This window comes from Bipolaris oryzae (genome assembly GCF_000523455.1).
Source record: "Bipolaris oryzae ATCC 44560 unplaced genomic scaffold scaffold_301, whole genome shotgun sequence".
Taxonomy (NCBI): domain Eukaryota; kingdom Fungi; phylum Ascomycota; class Dothideomycetes; order Pleosporales; family Pleosporaceae; genus Bipolaris; species Bipolaris oryzae.
The window spans coordinates 55-16,278 of NW_006911577.1; the positions used below are offsets into that span (position 1 = coordinate 55).

The 16,224-nt window shown below is 44.5% G+C and overlaps 9 protein-coding genes across 9 annotated transcripts; 5 read left to right on the plus strand and 4 right to left on the minus strand.

Annotated features, from left to right (window-relative positions):
* Nucleotides 1-775: 775 nt before the first annotated feature.
* COCMIDRAFT_110090 (uncharacterized protein) lies at nt 776-1,861 on the minus strand (the record flags this gene model as incomplete). The annotated part of the gene is made up of 2 exons (XM_007695342.1): nt 776-1,600; nt 1,661-1,861. 2 exons carry the CDS (start codon nt 1,859-1,861, stop codon nt 776-778), a joined length of 1,026 nt encoding a protein of 341 aa, XP_007693532.1.
* A 133-nt stretch (nt 1,862-1,994) lies between these two features.
* Nucleotides 1,995-2,192, minus strand: COCMIDRAFT_110088 (uncharacterized protein; the record flags this gene model as incomplete). The annotated part of the gene is made up of 1 exon (XM_007695343.1): nt 1,995-2,192. The coding sequence occupies one exon, from the start codon at nt 2,190-2,192 to the stop codon at nt 1,995-1,997; it is 198 nt and encodes a 65-aa protein (XP_007693533.1).
* Nucleotides 2,193-2,356: 164 nt separating this feature from the next.
* On the plus strand, nt 2,357-4,029 carry COCMIDRAFT_41639 (uncharacterized protein; the record flags this gene model as incomplete). The annotated part of the gene is made up of 4 exons (XM_007695344.1): nt 2,357-2,830; nt 2,884-3,580; nt 3,626-3,844; nt 3,893-4,029. The coding sequence occupies 4 exons, from the start codon at nt 2,357-2,359 to the stop codon at nt 4,027-4,029; spliced, it is 1,527 nt and encodes a 508-aa protein (XP_007693534.1).
* Nucleotides 4,030-5,202: 1,173 nt separating this feature from the next.
* Nucleotides 5,203-5,694, plus strand: COCMIDRAFT_110091 (uncharacterized protein; the record flags this gene model as incomplete). The annotated part of the gene is made up of 1 exon (XM_007695345.1): nt 5,203-5,694. A coding segment is annotated over one exon (492 nt), but the record flags the coding sequence as incomplete, so codon positions are not given.
* A 688-nt stretch (nt 5,695-6,382) lies between these two features.
* COCMIDRAFT_110084 (uncharacterized protein) lies at nt 6,383-7,141 on the minus strand (the record flags this gene model as incomplete). The annotated part of the gene is made up of 2 exons (XM_007695346.1): nt 6,383-6,960; nt 7,003-7,141. 2 exons carry the CDS (start codon nt 7,139-7,141, stop codon nt 6,383-6,385), a joined length of 717 nt encoding a protein of 238 aa, XP_007693536.1.
* A 1,659-nt stretch (nt 7,142-8,800) lies between these two features.
* COCMIDRAFT_41642 (uncharacterized protein) lies at nt 8,801-9,385 on the plus strand (the record flags this gene model as incomplete). The annotated part of the gene is made up of 1 exon (XM_007695347.1): nt 8,801-9,385. The coding sequence occupies one exon, from the start codon at nt 8,801-8,803 to the stop codon at nt 9,383-9,385; it is 585 nt and encodes a 194-aa protein (XP_007693537.1).
* Nucleotides 9,386-11,020: 1,635 nt separating this feature from the next.
* COCMIDRAFT_31016 (uncharacterized protein) lies at nt 11,021-11,410 on the plus strand (the record flags this gene model as incomplete). The annotated part of the gene is made up of 1 exon (XM_007695348.1): nt 11,021-11,410. One exon carries the CDS (start codon nt 11,021-11,023, stop codon nt 11,408-11,410), a length of 390 nt encoding a protein of 129 aa, XP_007693538.1.
* A 587-nt stretch (nt 11,411-11,997) lies between these two features.
* Nucleotides 11,998-12,630, plus strand: COCMIDRAFT_110097 (uncharacterized protein; the record flags this gene model as incomplete). The annotated part of the gene is made up of 1 exon (XM_007695349.1): nt 11,998-12,630. One exon carries the CDS (start codon nt 11,998-12,000, stop codon nt 12,628-12,630), a length of 633 nt encoding a protein of 210 aa, XP_007693539.1.
* An 830-nt stretch (nt 12,631-13,460) lies between these two features.
* COCMIDRAFT_10072 (uncharacterized protein) lies at nt 13,461-15,360 on the minus strand (the record flags this gene model as incomplete). The annotated part of the gene is made up of 4 exons (XM_007695350.1): nt 13,461-14,107; nt 14,154-14,479; nt 14,526-14,875; nt 14,926-15,360. The coding sequence occupies 4 exons, from the start codon at nt 15,358-15,360 to the stop codon at nt 13,461-13,463; spliced, it is 1,758 nt and encodes a 585-aa protein (XP_007693540.1).
* Nucleotides 15,361-16,224: the final 864 nt, after the last annotated feature.

Here is a 16,224-nt window from a genome sequence, read left to right on the forward strand (position 1 = left end):
AATCCTACTCGCCCTAACCCGGATCGAGCCAGAGAAGTATTAGCACTCCAGACCCGTGTAACAAATACGTCCTTATTGCTCTAAATCAATATTAGAAGACTATAGTCTTCTTCTTTGCTATATTAGCTTTCTTTTTAGCCCGCCGACCTATGTAGAGGTATATGCCGTCGCGAGCAAATAAGGGGGTATTAGAGGAAAGTTAACAGACGGCACTAATAGAACGAGCAATAGTGTGGTTAATAATAAATCTCTCAGCGCCGGAGGGTAGTGCACTAGAAGAGTAAGAGCTGTAGAATGGTTGCGTATTGTGTTTATCTATCTTTGAGTACGTTACAGGCAACCCGAACATCCGAAAGAAAAGGTGTCCCGTTACACCGTGCGTCCTGGCACGTAGGGATGGACGTTAATTATGTTTGTTGTTTTCTGGATAGCTGCAATATGTGGTACGATTGGGCGTTCCCTAGAGCATTGAGTGGATGATCTTTAGAGATAAAGAACTTATTGGCCAGCCGCGTGCTAGCTCGCATAAGCACAGAGTCATAGAAGCTTCGGAGTTCAAACCAAAATAAACTGCTCTCTAGCTACAGAAGATGGGCGATGCATTCATAATTGCATCTTCTAAGAGAGACTGTCCATCAATGGCTGAATAATTTTATTGCTATTTACTCTAGGTTACAAAACGCCAAACTAAGAAGACTAGCAGTTTTGACATAACTATAAAATTTGAGGGATGAAAACGAACAAATGAATGAAAAGAACTGAGAATCCTAAACCCTTACTCTTTAAACCTTCTCGAGGTTCTTCTCTTTGTTACAGCAGAAGTAGATTTGCTTCTCTTGGCTTTATTTGGCTGTGGCACCTCTGGTATCTGAACTGGACGTGAACCCATGGAACCTGTTTGCATAGGTTCTTGATAGATATGAGCACCAAATCCTAACTCTGGGGCATAACCTGAGTTGTAAATATCGGGTTGATGCACTGTTATCGGGTTATGTCCTTGTTGAAGCATGGATAGTGCCGGGGCTGGGTGATTTGGTAAAGAGGTAAATTGTCCGTTGGGGTTACTGTTAGGGTGGTGCGTGTAATTGTTGAAGTTTGGTGAATACTGAAAAAGTGGCTGCTGTGGAGGCGGGTCAGACATACTCCATTGCATCGACATCGCGTCGTCTTCACGTGGGCGTTTTGGCGACCCATGATATGAGCCTCCAGTGCTCTTAACGCGTCGTAAAGGCTGTTTCCTTTGTCTGAAATTCTGCTTCGTCTTTATTGGCTCTTCATCGTCATCGTCGTCGTCTGATGGATCATCTTCATCAGCAGATGTTTCTGGTGTTTCGTTGCCCTCTGAAGCCTTGTCGTTAGAGGTCTCATCTCCCGAACCGTCGTCCTCTGAATCATCAGCAGGCCCAGCTGTCAAAAGTCCTCTGCTTGTTCTGAGTATTTCCTCAGGTGACTCTCGTTTCCCATCGGACCCTGAGCGAGGGTTACGAAAGTTGCTTTGAGGTCGTTTTTTTCGTTCCTGGTGAACCTGCCACTCCCAAAGGCCCCGGGTTTCCTCATTAATAACTCCCATCCCTGTGATACCCTTACCACACGTATTTTTCTAGCATTCACATTGTGAGTTAGGATATTTCTTACATGCCAGAAGTTGGAACAAACTCACCAGGTCCTGTACTGTGGACCACCAACGCCCGTCGTCTAAATGAGAGCGAAATATGCTCACTTCTTCCCCGAACTCATATATGATAGTGATTCCGAGATCGACGTTGTGCATGGACAGCGACTTCATGATGAGATCTCGGGCCTTCCGATCGAGACCGGTCCTTCGACGATCAAACAGCTTCTGTGCTTCTTTCGATGCCATAGTAATTACGACTGATTGAGTAGAGCAATAACAAGGTAAGAATGGTTGTCATTGACAGTTTTTTGCTACAACTGCATGGTATATGTATCTATAAAACCCGCAGTTGGTGGAACAAGCGCGCTGCAAACTAAGCCTAAAACTTATTGGCCGTGGCAAAATCCACATGCTGTACCAACAAGGCACGGCGGTTCATAGGACATATTTGGGCCAATAGGAATGCCCGCATAAGCGCAGCTATATTTGAAGGATCAGAGATCTTCTCTGCATATGTACGGCGCAACTCGAACCCCTGACCATGAATGTGGGGCCAAAGTCCCACGTTGCGCTCCATTCTGAACAACGGGTTTCCGCAAATCGCTCACCGCAAACACGCCACTATTCCACTTATCAGCTTTCGGTTCTTGTTTTTTCATTTTCCATTTTAAGCATTGCTCGGATATAAGGCCAGATATATATGCCGGGCGTACGGCCTGGACCTTTCCGAGGCAAATAATCATGCAAACTAGCTTGGTCTACGCGGTGGCATTAGCCTCTGCATTTGGTCTGCTTCTCATCTGGAAAGCGCTTCGCTTCTTGGAAACACCTGCACGGCGTAGGCTGTGTTCTTTCCTGCGTAAAAGATTGATCTACACAACATTCTACCGTCGTCGGATCGGCTCGGACAATGTGTCTGTTCTCACTTTCTTGAAGATCGTTATTTATTTTGCCGCCAATATTGCAGCTTGCGCTCTTGATGTCGGCAATCGTGAGGAATTAGCCAATCGCTGCGGGAGTCTATTCATCATAAACCTTGTACCACTTCTATTGGGAGGAAGAACTAGTCTGCTTGGAGACCGACTTATTCGACTACACCCAAGCCAATCATCTCTTATCCATCGTTGGGTGGGTCGCGTTTGCATTGCAGAAGGCCTGGTACACGGCGTTTTACATGCGATGTTGGGCCCACGTCTTACGATAGTACAATCGTTGGTACGTACTCAACGAAATGGCCTCTACAAACGCTTACACTCAATGCTCTATAGCTTCTTTCTCTCGCCACTGCTTTGATAGTCGTTTCATTCATATTTGTTCGTCGATATATTTTTGAGCTTTTCATAAAGACACATCTGCTTTTTGCATTGATGTTCGTCGGTGTGCTCTGGTTCCATATTCCGTTCCGTAACCGAAGAGCCCTTGTCTGCCTTAGTCTAACTTCGGCAGCCTGGCTTGTTCAAAAAATCCTTTGGCTTATTCGGCTTGGCAATCAAAACTTAGGCCTTAAAACGGCGAATGGAGTAACAGTAAATGCTTTCATAAGCAAAAGTGGCGTTCCTGACGCAGCGAGTGTCACTGTGCCACTGAAGAAGCATTGGCTGATTCGTCCAGGACAGTATATCTATCTAACGTTGCCGGGTGTGTCGCGCCATCGTGCAGGGTTTATCCAGGCACACCCTTACTCAATAGCCTGGGTGGATGGGTCTGAGATAACTCTGATTGTTCAACGTCTTGCAGGATTCAGTGCTAACTTACACCACGCCGCCAACCTGCGGCTATCGTCAATAGTTGACGGCCCATACGGTTCTCCACATCATCTCAACCGTTATGACAAAGTGTTATTCTTAGCCAGTGGCATTGGGATTGTAGCACATTTACTTGCAATACGCGATCTGCTTGTTGCTCATGAGGATCAGAGTGCTAGAGTTCGACGCATTACTCTTGTTTGGTTCCTCGAAACGACCAGTAAGCAGAGACTAGTCATAAAAGAATAACGCTGATTTCGGACAGGTCAGGAACAGTGGGTGAAATCCATCCTACAAAGATTGATGAACAGTGACCAACGCCACATCTTCACATTAGCCATGTATGTTCCTGGCGAGGGTGTGGTGCAGGACCACACCTCTCTTGGTATATCAGAGCGCTGTTTTCGGACCGATCAATTCTTGGACCTCGGTTGGTTCATAAGCAAAGAAAATTTGGCTGAGGCAGGAAGTATGGCGGCGCTAGGTATGAAGATCATCTTTGACACGCGTATGCGAGACTAATGCAATTAAGTGTGCGGCACTGCCCATTTCGAGGAAGCCGTTCGGCATGGTGTGCGCCGGTGTGAGCAGGACATACATCTTCTACATTGTGGATTTCAACCTGAAGATACTAAGGTAAGTGCGATGGCGAGATCTCGTTTTTCGTAGACGATATATAGTATACATAGTAGCAAGGAATATTTAAGATGTTGAGAGGAGCTGTGACAGTTTTAATATGATGGATTGTATCATACTAGGTTCCTTAAATCGTAACTTTGTTTTTGAAATCTGCATGCGTGTAGCATGTCGAGGAGATTTTCGGTCTTTCTTGCTTACTTCCTCTCGTTGGTTGCATCGGACTGCTGTACGTGCGACTTCAATGCAGGAGCGTGATTACCCCGCGGGCTACGGTCCCCTGGACCCCTCGATGTAACATCACCTCGAGCAATAGTGGAGACCTTGTGGGTCCTTCATGTGCATCGGAACTTTAGGCCTAGGCAATTAGGAGACGCGCACTCCAACATCACGAGCACACTTTCTGGGTGTACGCCACGAGCATGCATGCAAGCCAACAGTCCCTGCGTGCGTATATCCCGCATACCCCGGCAGTCCATACGGGCACATTGGCCCGACGCAAAGACGGCGCTTATGGGCCCAACAACGTGATCTATTGGTCAGCTATCCGCGCCGCATGAACCATCGGTTCCTGTCCACTGTGCGCCCGTGGGGCTGAAAAGCCCGTACGCGACTACACCCTTCCGCCTATGCGCACATAAACCCTCCTGGTTGACTTTCAGTTTCAATACAACTACAACTAAATCAATATCAATTCTTTGAGCACATGCCATCCAATTAGCACCTCATCTTTCGCAGACCATCAAGATGACACCCAGAAGATCGTCACGAAAGAAGACGATAGGTATGCATGCAACCTCCATGATACCATACTATTGCTAAATTTCTAAAGCTTACTATGGGCCTCCGAACCCTTCACAAACCTCGCTCACTCAACGAAAAAGCCTTGAAACGAATCCAACGGCTGCATCCTCGGGAGAGTGTGCGGATACGACGCTCTCGGTGGAACCAGTCATAGACAGAGAGTCACAGGAAGAAGGCTCTACCAACACTTCAGTCGCATTGCCAGAAGCTCGTATCCTTGATGAGTCACCTGCGGAATCTCCAGAATGTGGCGTAGATATATCAGCGTCTCAAAAGCATACGACTCTCGAGAAGGACCCGTCGCCGCGTCCTAAGAAGTCGCATGTGTCTTCGTCTTTTAGTCCACCGCCAACAGATACTCCGCCTTCTGTTACACCAACGCAAAGCACAAATCATGCTAACCTGGCGGGTGATGTTGCTTGTATTGCAAATGTATCATGCCAGGCCTCCCAAAATGTGTCCAGCTTCATTCGGCAACGGGAGATGCTATTTCAACAAGCTCTGTTCGACTGTATTATGGACGCACGAGTGCCAGGTCCAACATTGCGCTCTAACATAGCCGAGGAGGTCAAAGGCCGCCTTGAACATCTGTTGGCTGCGCACGAGAAGGAACCTATGCATATCATCCCAAGTATTAGATCAAGGGCTAGGTTCTATCATAGCAGTATTCATCTACGCTACCGCTATGGTATGAGCGGGGAGAAACTAAACAACCTGCTGGATAAACCCGTACCCCGCGCTGGCTTGTACTCACATAAGGATCGCAATCGAGTACTCTATTTCTGGGCTGTTCATCAAGGTAATCTAAACTACGGAGAAATCTCTTATGAGCTTTCATTGCCGCTTGGATGTCTGTTATACTGGATTATGCATTTCGTCAACTCCATCAAATGATAGCATACTATTTCTTATTGTACCTAGTCTTCTGCGTTGTTTAGCTAACAATCGAATTCGTTTTTACTCACTTTTTGCTCATTTCCATTTTCCAGATTTCATTTTCAAAATTCATACTAGTCATAGTGCCATTAGGCGACTCCACTTGAATTCTTTCAGCTAGTGTCTAGGCGTGGTCCATAATTCTAGATATGTAAATGATGAAGGCTAATCTCTCCAATAAACACTCTTCAGAATTCCTCTTGATTACATTCAGCATCATTATCGAATCCATACCAGTTGTTACAAAAATGCAGACTACAAGTTGCAATTGCTCGCTATGTGTCTCAGCGCTGGCGGTGCATCAAGCACACATTAATCGTTGGGCCTTTCGAGCAGTGTATGGAGTCAACCAGCAATACCGGAATGATTTCCGTGCTTTAGACAGACTTCTGCTCCAGGTGAAGTCGCGGCCCCTCTGGATGATACATATCAATCAAAACACGGAAGAGTTTAGCAGCATTTGTGATGGTTAGTGATTCAACACCGTTCAAGAAATTGCGTTAATTTTCATTAGAGATTGACGAGAAGCTTGAACACTTTGCGACAATGGCTACGTAGACTTCTCCTCAACTTTCACAGTATCGATCATTTGTTGGTGGAAATGAACTAAGTTGATCTACCTATCCGCTATATATGATTCTTCTACCTAATACATAATAATATCTATGCACGTTGTGTATAATTCATCAAACCCGATTCCCTGGAAGTTCCAGACCCACACCAAAGTATAAATCTGACCCTTTTGAACATGTTTGGGTAGTTGAATGGTTATACCGCACCAGACATCTGTCCCTTCCTCAGGAAGAGAAGGTCGATGATGTAAAGATTGCCGTTCAAGGGCAATAGGCGTCTTGTTATCCTGATAACATAACCCGTCATCATAACTAGCCAGTTTTAGCAGATCGTATGCCCCTCCATCGTCTTTAGGTAGTGCGAGGTACTGCAGGGTGTCAGTAGGCAATGAGTGCAACGTACCAAATACTGCAATTGTCCCATAAGTCGCATGACCAGGATCATCTGCTACCTTGGTAACATGCCCATTTTCCTGGTAGAGAAGTATCACAGTATCGTTTGGTTGTGCACGAAGACTTGGACTTCCGGTTGTCTGGTTGTACGTTATCTGACTAGATTTGCATGCGAGATCACTTTGCCAAATTTCGTTGCGCTCTGCAGGAGGGAGGCGATATGTCATATCCTCATCTCTAAAAGATGGTGTGCGTAAAACTACAAATTAGCCTATGCTCCCAACATGATACAGCTGCTTACCATTTCCGCGGGGGTAGCCGGGTGGCTCGATTGGTTCACCCCCCTTTGTTACATATAGTCGCTCTACCCAACTGTGCGTAGCGATATTCACTACAAGAGATAGAGCTACCAAAATCCTAAAGCATTGTAGTTGAGCCATGGGGGAAGAGGATATGAGGCGATACTTTTCACTGTGCTACCTGTTGCTATATATGTAATGTTTTCTCTTGACTAACAACATCATAAATCATACACAAGAAATAAAGTATCTCTTTACAGAGAAACGTTTACAATATTTCAATCATAGGCTGTTGTCGTCTGATATTTGAGAATGCAATTACCGTTAATGAAATTTCTCTTCTTCCTGCCGTTATGTGGTTTCTTTCCTATGGGTTCTTCCCTTCGTCTTATGTACTGACATGGGATCTTACTATAAAAGAAAGACAACACATGAGATTTCGAAGTGCGGAAAATGTTAGTAATAAGCACATAACACAAAAACACGCCACTATGCACACACGCTCCCTTGTAAGCCCCATCATCGCCTCTGATCTTCCGACACTTGCGCAAGTCACATTTGCGGGCCAGTATGCTCCACGGGAAGTTAGAAATACTTCGCCGCAGCTTTTAGCAGGCATGATATGCGGTGTCATTGCAGTTGTTATGCTAGTCTCATTGCTGTGGTTCCTTCGGAATAGGCGGCACCGGCAACGCCACCTTACAGATGTTCACAACGAATAATTCAGAAGATCCGTATTCAGATACAGATATACCCAGTTAATGCTTTTCATTGATGTGTTATAAGAAGAATCTGAAATGTCTCAAAATATGCTTCTCCAGAAGTGTTGAAAGTGCTATGTTTTCGCTTCACGCGCTGCTGGAAGCAACCCCTCACTTTGCGCATTGTGACCAATGTTTTGCATGCTTGTATGTAATATGGAACTATGGGAAGAGTTGCTGGAGTTAAGAATGAAATTAGGAATCAAAAGTTTAGGTGTTCAGTTCATCCCAAAATGCCTAATGATTTTCGATAAACAGAAAGCAAACTCCGCGATGATAGTGAGTAACTAGCTGCTTTCTGGTTGAAGTTTAGCTGTCCGGTTGGATATCCGGATAGCCGATGCTAAACCAGGTGCGGCTTAGTGCATTTTGTGAACTGGAGCACTCTCCCATACAACCGACGAAAACGGAAAATGGCGGCCACTCATAGCAGCACAACCCCACCCAAAAATAATAGCCAAATCGCTACCCGCTTACCTCCTGCACACCTGCAGCTCTAGCAAACCTGAATAGATATCTAAAAACTCAAGAGCTACATTATTAAAATATGTATATTAATCTAAATATTTAATTTAAGAATAAGTATGTCATAACGGAGATTTCGTATTACGGATAATGAGTTTTGATGGTAGGAGCTGTTTGTTTTGATTTTCCAGTCTCATTGGTTGCATGGGGAGCACTTATGCGTTTTAGGTTTCGAGTTTTAGAAAACAGGCACCAAAATCCAAAACAGTTAGCTCCGGGGATTATCTTGCCAGAAATCAATTTTCATTTTCTGACACAACACAATTATTACAAAATTACACCAGCATGGGCTGTAAAGCATAGTCGAATGTAATGTTAGAAGTAGGGTAGCTTGATTAACATAGGTATATCCTCTATGATGTAGCTAACACAATGCTATCCAATACTAGTACCAAATTGACTCGGCATACTGTATTTCCTCAGAAACCAAGGCTCACATATTCAGACCGTCGCTGTCACTACCGTTCCAACCACCAAAATAGCCTCCATTGTCGCCGTTATCGTCGATTAAGGGATGTCGCTAATGCTTTACGCCACGGAAGAATCTGCTATCAATATACCAAACCCGTCATGGTCCCCAGCATATGTGGGATCCAACCGCATCGTTGGTGCCTCAGAGTCTCAAGCTAATGCTAGCTTGAATGCTTGTTGTCTTGCACTCAACAAGTCATCGCAACTGGAAAGTACTAAGGTGCCTACCTACGACTTTAGCAGTATACCTTCAGATGCCTTACCATGTATTCGATGCTTCGAAAGGACAAGTAATGTCAGGCCCTACGAACCCGAGCCTTTGCACGCGTCTGCATCAATAAATATGCAGCAGCATTACTTTCCAAAAGAGATAGAAGACTATTGCCTCTTGGCCGGCGCATGCGGCTCCCCAGGTATTCAAGTGTTTGGTAGTGTCAAACAAGGAGACAATGAGGTCGTTTTCGATTGTTCCGGAAACACCTTTTCAACTCATAATGTTAAAGGAACTCTCTTGCCTGGGGAACGCCTTACATTAGTAGGGTATATGAAGATCGGCGACCAGTATGTATACTTCAGTGGATTCAGTGGATTGAATTTAGACATATTACAAAATGGAGATGTCGTATAGATTGTAGCATGACTCAAATGCCGTTTGTAACGAACTATTCTTCCAATCCAAACTCATTTAGATCGCGTTGCGCTTTGAGTAGTAATTCTTGTTCCCAAAGAGCTCTCGCTGTGACAAGATGCTTCGTCAATCTTGCAAGACGGCAGAGATGTCCTTGCTCTATCAAAAAGCCTCTATTAGCTTGACTCAGCTGAGAAAATTGTTGATCTAATTCACGAATCTTGCGGGTCGGTGGCGGCCTTTCGGTTCGGCATATCCTGTCGATAAGAACTCCCATTCCTAAGAGTTGTGTCCGAGTACGACGTATGAGTCCTTCAGTCGCTAAGATATTGTGTTTGTTTGTCCTCCATTCATGGCGAAAGTCCTTCCAGGCACTCATGAAGGATTTTCGGCCGCTCTCTGATTCGTAAAACATTCTTTCCGTATTATTAAATTGGGCCAAAGATTGGTTTGTCGTTGGTGAAGCCATTTCCTTTTGAGTTGGTGAGAATGTACTGAGGCTTGAGACCGCGGTCCTGCACGTGGGGCAAGTCGGTGGCTGACACAAACTTGTCCACATACACCAATCGGCCTCACAAAAAACATGCCCTACTGAGATTAGCTTCATCAACATATACAAATATCGACGTACCACAAGCGGTAATGATCTTAGTTATCCGATCTTTGAGTGCTTCGTCCCCACAGCATGAGTCAATTGCGCACTTCGACGAGGAAGTTCGGATTGCTATCACGCAACCAGCAGCGCGATGGCTGGGACATTTTACATATACTTTGGTGATGGCTTCGGTTAAGTCGCGAAACGCTTCATGTTGCTGTTCACATTGAGCACAGAGAATCTAGGTAAGACATGTCAGCTCGTCCTCTGGGTAATATCATAGATCAAGATCCCATACGCATGTGCAAGGAAGGCAATACAGCTCCTCTTCTAAGCTTTGGGAGCATAATGTACAAGTTTCAACAATCAAAGTAGAGGTGAAGAGGTTTCTAGGAGTAGCCATTTTCTTTGGTGTGATAGTTTGTAAAGATTCGACAATATTAGTATATAGAAGTTGAAATTGAACTTGAGGTTATTTGAAGCCTTTAATACACAATGCCTAAGCGCTGTCTCAGAATCTGCAGTGTTTCTTTTGGTACAACTGCATACAGAAATTAAGCGTACATACATATTGCCGCCGTGGGGTGGCTATGCTACTAGTCATCTGCCCACTTTGAACGGCAATGCAGTACCTACAGGTCTGCAAAGCCAATCAGGTAGATCCGGAAGCACGAAATCAGAGCTGCAGAGTTGAATATCAAGCCAAGTGATTCATGCGTGAAGCACTAGAACCAAAGATAGTATAGCAAGTGACAGATTAAACTCGAATGATTGAAATGGTAGGCTAACAGCACTCCTTAGATTCAGCCACTATATAAACAAATCATGCAAGATTTTAACATTGGTGGCTATGATAGACTGCGGTTACATATCCTAGCTCTTTGCAGGGAAGGCATGACTTCAAAAGATCGACACTGAACCAGCTTTAACCGACAAGAAACTCATTTACTAATTCTCTCCCACAATAATATTTTCAGTCAAATACATGAACATAACTAGTAGACTAGCTAAGCAGTGAGTGTTGTGACGATTTCTGCTATATGTCGCTTACCGAAATACATCCGTCGAGGTCATCGCAGTTACAAACTATGACAACTACCATCATCGTAGCTAGATTCATAGCAACTACGCCCATAACAGCATTCATCGCAGCACTCGCCATCACACTCATCGTCACATTCCTTGCAGCACTCGCCGTCGCATTTGTCACAACAGTCGTCGATGCATTCGTTGTGGCACTCGTCACAGTATCTATCATGGCATTCGTCGCAATATTCGTCGTCGCATTCGTCGTCGCATTCATCGCAATATTCGTCGTCGTTTTCATCACTGCATCCATTTCCTACATACTTCTGACTGCTATCATTCTTTGTGCCAATGCTGAACCTCGGGTCTTTGTAATCCTCGTATTCGTATTGAAGGGGTCTTGACGTGACCTTTTTTGCAATAGCTTGAGCATAGTAGTCATAGTAATCCATAACTATACTTTTCGTGTTGTCTTGCTCTGTATTAGTAAGCATACTATTTCGAGCCTCACCCGGGGTTTATGTGTACGTGATAGAAGCGTTGGCAGCGCCTGATTTGACATGCCGATTGCTTCTGAGAATCCCTCTAGCTGATGCAATGGTGCTGTAGGTCGGAATAGTGCACTGTCTTTGTGGAGATACAAGTAGCCAAGAGAGCCCATTTGGTGATTGTGTCGTGATCTGTAGAATGCAGTCCCTTTGGGGAGAGTGGTCGTCTTATACTTTGGTTTGCTATACAGAAACTATGTGTGTTCATTTTCAAGACTTATAGAATAAGGATAAAGCCTAGTAATTAGCTTTCCGCACTTCGGTTGCAACATTCGAGAAGTGAAATCTGGTTTTTGAAAAAACTAAGACGTGAAACCGTGTTCTTACACGATTATGTCCAAAAGATATATAAAGAACGTTAATAACTCTCAAAGCTATGGTCTATGTCCTGGAACTATTTATCGAGAACTTCCAGATGTATCTGGACCCACTACTCTTCAGTTATGACTACAATTCCACCCTTGTCGGATTTTTTGAATGTGATGTTCACGGGAGAACATCTTTTTGAAATAATCAGATTGGGGAACTCAGCTAGAAAACGGCTAGCAATTGTAACTGCAAGTCATGGACAGTGCGAAATCCCCCCTTATCTTTGGTTCATTCATCCTCGCTATCTCATACAGTTTGTCGCACTCGGACAACAAGCTCAAATGGACCAGGATGCTCAACGTGTGATTGGACTAGAAGATGCGATGCGTGTATTATCATTTGAACGCAAATCCAGAAGTTTCCATACACCCATTTCAGACTTTTCATCTACACCGGCAACAGCAAAACCTATAACCCAAGATATGACTACCACTGGACATAGCCATGGTATCACCAGTGACCTACGAGTGTTGAAAGGCAAAGAATATGTAACTATGGATGTCGCTATCTGGATAATCGATCATCTACGGTGTGTGGAGGGGTATTGTACAAGATGTAGTCACGGTGTTACTGTGAATGAGTACGGAGGAGGCTACTTTCACAGTACGGACATTAGCAATACAACGTCAGAGGCTCACACAGATATAAAAGCCGACTATGCTATCACATACAATTCACAAGGTGGTCTGTCGCTTTATCAGATGTAAACTAGTCTTATTCATATTCTACATGATAAACAAAATATTAACCCTATATCATAGCCTTAGTTCATGAGAAACTATAGAACAAGCGTACTAATTAATTACGTAGAGGAGACAATTTGCAGTTACTAAGGTTTAGTTCTACATAGACTAGCCTCTGAGGTCCTTCAATAACATTTCTCTCGGTTTCAGTGTCTTTTTCTGCCTCTTTCTCGCGGACGTTTCTTGTATCCCTAGCCACGCTTCATGCTCTGAATCTTCCGTATCTGATGGTATAAAGAGAGACTCTTTCACAGAAGGGGGGCGCTGGGTTGTAAAGCTTTCCGTACCAAACAAATCCACTGTGATACCGTGGTCATCGTAGAAGTGATGAATGAGGTCTGCCCAGACATAAGAATTCTCTTGCGAGCAAATTGGATGGGGACAATGATGGGACTCTCCCTCACGCCTTATTTCCATCAAGTGCTTTTTTAGGTGGTCTTTGAAATTTTCCGAGCTTGTGAATGCTGTAACAACTTTCTCATATTCCCCCCACCTAACCCAGCATGAGTTTGCCAGGCAGAACGGGCATCTTCCTGCTGATACAACAATACTTCGAAGCCTAAGAATCCCACAGTACGTATCAATTTCGTCAAAATGATCTTTCAGATGTACTCGAATGTCTTCAAGCTTATCGAACCAGATATTACATCGATGGCAGAGACGTGGTCGCCATGACATTTCGGCTGATAGCATCCTTCGTGTAGAGGCACATGTCACTACATGCTGCTGCTGATGTTTGTGGGCCATTCTATAGATACATTAGCTACTGTGTCAGTTTATAGGAGTAGTGGAATTTACGTAGTAAAATCTTTCCTGCAGAATCGACATTCCGTTCTCTTATCTGTGAGTCGACGCGGTTCGGTACCTGGATACCAGGCTGCTGGATGTTCGTAGTTCTTACTGGCTAAGCACGAAAGGCTATCCAATATCGGAGACGCTCGCAAACTGTACTCGGTAGGCAGTGCAGCCTCTTTGATAAGTTTCCGATGGGGGTCGTATTGCATCATGATAGCGTTTAATGTTGTAGGTTCATCCAATTTGCCAAAACGCTCAACAGATTTGGGGATTTTGCTTTGCATTGGGGGCTCTGGCGCGATAACGGTGACGTAAGTCTCTGTCCACGATTTTTGTAATGCCTTCCAAGCCTGCTTTCGTGCCCGCTTGCCACAGACGTCTTTACTGGCCTCGCCCTCCCATGTTAAGCGTCTCCAGTTGGCAAGGAACTCTTGGTGCTCTCGTGATGGTAGGCGTGAGGGTAATCTTTTGAGCCTGCGGTTGCGGCGCAATGTTTGAACGTCAAAACCTGCGTCCGCTTTACCGCGCAGAACAATGCCTTTTATATCTACAGCTGAAATATCGGACTGGTAATATTGCTGATATATAGCATCACTTGAGTGACCCAAAAGTTGGTTTCTTGAATTGGTCGATACGCTGGATGATTCTACGAAAGATTAGGGCCATAATCCGAGACGTTGAGATTCATTTACCATCAAGCTTGTTCGCAGTACCCCTTCTTATATCGTAGGGACGGATATATTCCATATACCCTGCTCTCTGGCTAAGGGACTTGAGTTTGTACCACCAACTCGAATATGGCATGGTGCCTCCGCGTCGCGTTACCAAGAAGGGTTTTCCGTGCATCTCAGCTTTGAATGGAAAGACTCGTACGTCTTCGCCACCGTCCAGCTTCAAACTTTCAAGATCAGATCGGCTTTTTATTGAAACAAATGCATCATCTGCAAGCGCCAATGCAAGAAAAGACGTAACGGGGCAGTAGATCATGCTCTCGTCCTCCGTCCAGAGGGTACGCAACCTGAATTTTCGTCAGCGCTGTTTATGATGGACTTTGAGAGACTCACTTTGAATCCAACATTTGTTTTTCTCCTTTTCTCCATCCTTGTCGTAGTACTAGGCCAAATTTTTCCTGCCCATCTTTTACGCGGATGAGTAAAAACTCGACATCCTCGTATTTTAGATGGATGTCAGGGTAGTATCCCGTAGGGACAAACGCGCCAGGCCGGCCTCCCGTGAACATGTGTATCTGCAGTAGAAAGGCGGTCTGCACACGTTCGCGTTCCCACTCAAATTCGTCAGCGTCGTGACACCAAAGCTGTTTCATAAGATTTGTGAACACAACCAAGTCACATAAACCTTTTTTCACTCTCTCTGTCGTTAAACAAAGTTCCTGAGTGAGGTTTGTTCGTATCCACTACATTTGTTAGATTACGCTGTCTCCCTCAAAAGATACTGCCCACTTACTGCGAGTACATCTGTGTTGACTTGAGTAGGTACACGATTTCCTGTTACTTGGAGAATAACTGATTGAACTCTAGCCCAGACAACCTCGCAAGAGACAACGCTCACTTGTGCTTGGATTCGTCCTTCAGAACTCCCAGCCCACCAATGTAAGAATTGCTTAAGTTGGTGGACATCAGGCACATGTGACCCTGGCTGCAGCAGAGAAGGTCTGCCGGTGTATGCGCAGTATCTGATCCACTTTAGTATCTTAGGCAAGTAGATTATGTCTGATATAGAGGGTTCATACTCGTCCCATAGTTTCTGTGCGTCCTTGTAGTTCCTGTCTGTTGATGCAGCTAGCCTTTTCTTACATTGCTTGTACGACTGGGCTAGCAAAGCGTCTGCTGTCAGGCCTTTTCGTTGAAGATTTGCTGATCTCTTAGTTGGTTTGCCCATGATTGCAAGTAATACTACAAAAGAAGTGGTATAATCTTGTATATGTACGTGAAATATCTTATTCTTCTAGGATGTAGCCTTGCAGGATGTGGCACTGTCGACGTTATTGTCTGACCTCGCATTGACGGCCGCACTTTCGTTAGCCTGATGAAAAGAGGCCTGCTTTTTCTTTCAGTACACGGGCGCTACCTGAGTAAGCAAACCTCTTGTAAGGTATTGATAATAAGGGTAGAGTACACCGCCTCACAAAGTACAATCCTTGCAGTCAATGTAAGGACAGTGTCGAGCTCCAAACTTGGATTTGGGAAGCTAAATGTTGTAGAAGGCTCACGTGTAGCTTATCTTCCCATCATTGCGTTGTTCGCCGTCGTGCGTCATCAAAACCGTAGATGTGTTGCCATATTCGGAATACGTATGAAGATGAGCGGATAGGAGGCCAACAAACAAATATCAAATTTTGGGACCAGAGTCCCCTCCATAAGGCAAAACATAAACGGTATCTGATATGAAATTTAGATCGACTATCTTCTTCAAAACGGTAGTTCTCACTATTGTATGTCACTAAAGAGCTCGTCACGTGAGTTTTTTCTGAGAGAGCATTTCAGATTTTGCTTTACATAATAAGAAAACAGTAACATCATCGCGTGAAACGCGAAAACATATGTGCCTAAATTGAATTACTATTATAACTGTTGTATCTAATGCACATAACTTGTGTATACGTTCTCTGATTACGCGTGATAGGAAACCGAAAACCGTAATCGCAATATCACATAACTAACTGAGATTTCAAAAACGGAATCTCGGACTACACACGATGAGACAACATCACATAGATAAAAGCCTAGAAAAACAAAATCAAAA